We start from the raw sequence: 5,828 nt of genomic DNA, 5'->3' as shown, positions 1-5,828 counted from the left end.
TGGGCTCATCCTGGGGCTCACCTGGCTGGACTCCAGACTGCACAGCCCCATGTACTTCTTCCTCTCCCACCTGGCCACCGTCGACATAGCCTATGCCTGCAACACGGTGCCCCAGATGCTGGTAAACCTCCTGAGGCCAGCCCAGCCCATCTCCTTTGCTGGCTGCATGACACAGACCTTTCTCTTCTTGACTTTTGCTGTCACAGAATGTCTTCTCCTGGTGGTGATGTCCTATGATCGGTATGTGGCCATCTGTCACCCGCTTCGATATTCTGTCATTATGAGCTGGAGAGTCTGCATCATGCTGGTGGTGATTTCCTGGACCTTTGGAATCCTTCTGTCTTTGATTCATCTCATATTACTTCTACCCTTACCCTTCTGTAGATCTCAGAAAATCAATCACTTTTTCTGTGAAATCATGGCTGTTCTCAAACTTGTCTGTGCAGATACACACATCAATGAGATTATGGTATTGGCTGGGGCAATTTCTGTACTCGTGGGACCCTTCTCCTCAATTGTAATCTCATACGTGTGCATCCTCTGTGCCATCCTTAGGATCCAGTCTGGGGAAGGTCAAAGAAAAGCCTTTTCTACCTGCTCATCCCATCTCTGTGTGGTTGGACTTTTCTATGGCACAGCTATTATAATGTACATTGGGCCCAGATATGGGAACCCCAAGGAGCAGAAGAAATATCTCCTCCTGTTTCACAGCCTTTTCAATCCCATGCTCAACCCCCTGATCTATAGTCTTAGGAACTTAGAAATGAAGAATGCCTTAAAGAGAGTGTTGGGGGTGCATCTGGGTGGCTCAGTCAGTTAAGCATCTGACTCTTGGTTTCAGCTCAGGCCATGAACTCACAGTTCATGAGTTCAAGCCCCACATTGGGTTCTGTGCTGACAGCATGGAGCCTGCTTGGGATTTCTCTCACCCTATCTCTCTGTGCCTTCCTGACTTGCCCTCTCCATCTTTCAAAAAATATATTTTTTTTTTAAAAAAAGAGTCCTGGGAATGGAAAGAGACTTATGAAAATATTATGGCATCAGGGTTAATAGTGACCTAGGAAGATATTGTATCAAGAGGTTCCAACTCTAGATTACCATGAGTAGATGTGGGATATATCCTAGAGATCTATGTCCTCATATATTGTCAGGGCACCTGGATGGCTAAGTTGGTTAAACATCTGACTCTTGATTTCAGCTTAGGTCATGATCTCATGGTTCCTGAGATTGATTCCCATGTCAGGCTCTGCACTGACAATGCGGAGCCTACTTGGAATTCATTTTCTCCTTCACTCTCTGCCCCTCCCCTGCTTTCTCTTTCTCTCTCTCCCTTAAAATAAATAAATAAACTTTAAAAATATTATCAATAGCTAATTGTAATGCAGCTGGTCCATGAACCAGGATTTGGAAGCTGCAGATCTAGAACAATACTCTTTATAATGTCTTTATCAAGCTATGGTCTAGCTTCATGCCTCCCCAAAATTTTTCTCAAAACACTAGCTTCTAAAGAGGGCTTTAAACACAAATTCTATGGTCAAGTAAGTTTGAAAATTACTGCATGTGAGATTCCTTACTTTAGAGCTCACAATTCATATTAGCATAGTGAAAACTATACACATTTCTGCAGTAAAGAAGATTTTTATTCCAATTTTTAGCTAGTATTTTCCAAACTTATTTGATCACATAAATCACTTATTTGTGGTTTCCAGGAGCAGGAAATCTTGACTTTGATTGACTCGTTGTGAATACTTCCTATAACCACTTTCTAGAGCAAAATGATTCTTTTCCTGCAAGGTGAGCCTCTAAAGAGGATCTAAGTGCAATATCCTAGATCAGCCTGTTAGGATGTGTGCTTCCATTGGGTAAGGAGAGTGAGGGTAACCTTTTCCTTTTCAGTGCTGGATCATCTGGAGGTAACGAAGCCAACGCTCTGCTCATCTTGGGGCAGCATTCCCAGATCCATCTCATGGGATGAGCTGACTCTACTTCATCATTTTCTAAATCTGAGATTTAAAAAACTATACATTCCCCTGTTTACCCAGTATACTAAATCTATTTTTTCTCTCCTTGATTTTAAAGATAAAACCAGGTGTCTGGGTGGCTCAGTGAGTTGAGCGTCTGACTCTTGGTGCCAGTTTAGGTCATGATCTCACAGTTCATGGGTTTGAGCCTTACCTCAGATTCTGCACTTATGGTGTGGAGCCCTGCTTGGGAGTCTCTCCCTCTCTCTCTGCCCCTTCCCCTACTTGTGCTCGTTCTCTTGCTCCTCTCTCAAAACAAATAAACTTAAAATTGTTTTCTTTTTTTTCAAAAAAAATTGTTTACATTTTGTTTATTTTTTTTGAGAGAGAGAGAGAGAGAGAGAGAGATAGTGTGAGCAGGAGAGGGACAGAGAGAGAGAGAGGGAGAGACAGAATCTGAAGCAGGCTTCAGGCCCTGAGCTAGCTAAAAGCACAGAGCCCAACGGAGGGCTCGAACCTATGAACTGTGAGATCATGACCTGAGCCGAAGCCAGATGCTTAATGGACTGAGCCACCCAGGCACCCCTAAAATTTTTTTTAATTTAAAGATAAAACCAAATTTCTTACAGAAATCTGGGAAGATTTGCAAGAGCCACTACTTACATAGTGTAGAAGCTCTAAAAAGATTTCTCCATTGTGTTGTGTTTAGAAAATAAGAGATATGGAAGATGTTCTGTAAGAGAATGTTCACAGGAAAGGTTCACAATGAATGATAGATAAAAGGGAAGTGAATAAAAGATAGACTGTCCAAAGGGCTAGTTGATTCTTTGAAGATTAAAAAGGAAGCAAAATAAGGAAAGTGCATGATTTATTATTCACTAGTTATTCTTGAAATAAACAAATTTCAAATGATAGCCTTACAAACAGCAGTTTCCTCATACTCTATATGGAATGCCATGTGCATTGCTGTAATCTCAAAAGAAAAAGGGTTAAGTGAGTTTTTTTATGCAGTTGCAAAGATTTCCTCCTTATGAAAGTAAAAATGAATAAATAATTTTAAAAAAACACTCTAAATTCTATGGTGGCTAAATAGGCAAAAATTTGACTTTCTTGTTTTTACATTTTACAATTTAATTAGTTCTTTTTCTACTGCTAGAAGAAAATAACATGGTTATAATATGGTTTTTAAGGTGTATACAGCAAATTAATACCTTTTACAAATTGTATTTTTTAAATTGTATTTCGGGAAATAGGTAAGGCTCAGGCACTTGAAAAACCATTAAACTTGAAGATAAGTAAAAGCTTTTAAGCAGTTGTAGGAATGTTTTAATTGTAAATTAAAACCTGAAGTAAACTAAAAACAAGTTCTATCAAGCTTTAGTGGAGTTAAACTCTGCTGAACAATTAGGACTTTGAGGAGTTAAAAGTAACTACTCAGTGGCTTCAAAGTATTTTATATTATTGAACAACTGTCATTTCAAATGTTCTTGAGTGTGGGTTTAATGTTTAGTCCTTAATAAGCACACTTTTCTTTCTTGGTTTACTTTTTTCTATGGAAATCCTGATGATCAGACTATAGAACCATAATTTTAGTATCAGTGCTTCTCTTGTGTGGGACTTCTTCATTGGGAGTATATGGGCACTAAGGACCACATGGACAGTCTTCAGTGGCCCAGTAGATCCCAGAAAAAGGGAAAAAAGGAAAATCAATTCAACTTCTTGTGAAAAAAAAATGTTGGGGGCTTTAGTCCTGGTCATCACTTTGGTAGATCTGAAAACTAGTTTTCTATCAGTTAATCTGGAATTGATCAGAATTATGAGAACTTAATGACCCTCACATAACTCACAAGATAATTATGGTTAACCCAAATGCAAACTTCAATCTTTGTTTCTTTCCAGGGAAAGGACTACCTATACCCATTATCCAAAACAGCCCAGTTCTATTTTTAAAAATCCAAAAAATGAATAAAAACTAATATATGGCTCAAAGAACCTAGAATCAGAACAAATGGAACTGAATAATACTGAAAGGTGTTTCTTCAAAATTGTAGAAAAATTCCCCCCAATAGGTCACAGTTTATTCTTACCATGAACCTAGATGTCTACACCTGAAGTTTCTATACCTTGGGCTGTGCTCAATAAACTAACAAGTTCTGCCTCTTTATTTTCCCAGTTTTCAAGATTCCAAGTGAAACATTGATAATAACAATTTCTATTTTTCATTAATTATGTATGTTATGACTTTCTGAAGACATGTTCCTCCTTGACTCAGACACTCAGTTCATCAGTTAAAAGCCAACATTTTGTTCGGGCACCTGGGTGGCTCAGCCGATTAACTGTCCTACTCTTGGTTTTGGCTCAGGTCCTGATCTCATGGTTCATAAATTCGAGCCCTGTGTCCGGCTTTGTGCTGACAGCACAGAGCCTTAGGATTCTCCCTCTCTTCCCTCTGTCTCTGCCCCTTCCCTGCTTGCACGCACATTCTCTCTCTCAAAAGAAACAAGTAAACATTAAAAAGCCAACATTTTGCAAACCAGTTATTGAGGCAATTTACTTTGGGAAGTGTTTAAATTATCAATGTATTGATTTTTATTCTACTTCCAAATGGAAATGATGTCCAAATTCTGGTGGACCTTGTGAAAACTCTAAGATTGGTGGTTATAGAAAATGACTGATGCTAACAGAAAATATAAATATTTAAAAATATATTTATTGCAATTAAGAGTAAATCATGTTATGTGTTTCTTTATATATGTTTATGTTTTACATATGTTTATGTTTTACTCTAGCCACTTTTTTTTAGTTTTTATTTTCACTTTTTAATGTTTGTTTATTTTTGAGAGAGTGAATGAGCATGTGAATGTGAGCAGGGGAGGGACATAGATAAAGGAAGACAGAGAATCCCAATCCCAATGTATGCTGTCAATGCAGAGACATACATGGGGCTTAAAGTCATGAATGATGAAATGGTGACCTGAACTGAAATCAGGAGTCAGATGCTTAAACACCTGAGCCACCCACGTGCCCCTGACCATTTTTATTTAAAGCAAGCTCTACACCCAACATAGGCTTAAACTCATGATCCTGAGATCAAGAGTTGCATGTTCTATGGACTGGGCCAACCAGATGCCGCTACACTGACCACTTGTAGAAACCGTCCATAAGTTAAAATAATGTTACCTTGTTTTGTACTAGAAAGCATGTAATGTTGAGATGATGCATCCCAAAGTTAAAGTTTATTTGGTATCATAAACATTTATATTTAATTTTCTTATTGTCTTAGTTCAAAGGTTTTACTTTTTATAAATGATGGTCATACAGTGATGAATGAGAAAAATCCTATTGTTTTCAGAATTTTAGCTTGCTATTATTTTTTTCTTATATATGTCAGTTTCCAGATATCCACATTTTTCTACAAGTCACCTGAAACATAAAACTAGACTTGATAATTGTAAACAGTTTTCCCCAAGTTTATGGGATAACCCCAGCAAGCCAGGAATCACACTGTAATGAACTAATTAGTTTGTAAATTGCATGCTTGATTGATAAGCGATTTCTCAAATAACACTTTGAGTCCCTTACACCCAGTATAGGAAAACAAGATGCAAATAAATATGACATCATCATAGGTAGGAAATCTCTTCCAATCCCAGAAAAAGCAGGACGCTTCAAGGGGATGCTGCCTTCCAGAGGGTTCTCTCTTCCCCCTGGCCTGAGGGACTAGATGTAGAATCTCCTCACCTTAGGATAGAGATTAGGGAGTATTGCCAAGGTTGACCTACTTGGGTGGCGCGTGCCCTGGAAAGCCCCTCCTCAGGCAGGTTCTAATAAGCCCCACTGGGACCCCCTGTTTCTCCTTAGACTCCT

The 5,828-nt window shown here is 38.6% G+C and overlaps 1 protein-coding gene across 1 annotated transcript in view; it reads left to right on the top strand.

Annotated features, from left to right (window-relative positions):
• The window catches only part of LOC115304662 (olfactory receptor 13-like), a 14,668-nt gene that overhangs the window by 407 nt on the left and 8,433 nt on the right, over positions 1-5,828 (top strand). Inside the window, exon 2 of the mRNA XM_029954934.1 lies at positions 136-652. Coding sequence (XP_029810794.1) covers positions 136-652 — 517 coding nt within the window. The remainder of the gene's footprint in view (positions 1-135; positions 653-5,828) is intronic.

Source organism: Suricata suricatta, chromosome 2, assembly GCF_006229205.1.
Source record: "Suricata suricatta isolate VVHF042 chromosome 2, meerkat_22Aug2017_6uvM2_HiC, whole genome shotgun sequence".
NCBI lineage: Eukaryota > Metazoa > Chordata > Mammalia > Carnivora > Herpestidae > Suricata > Suricata suricatta.
The sequence above is the reverse complement of the archived record's forward strand: the minus strand, read 5'-3'. Positions and strand labels throughout refer to the sequence as shown.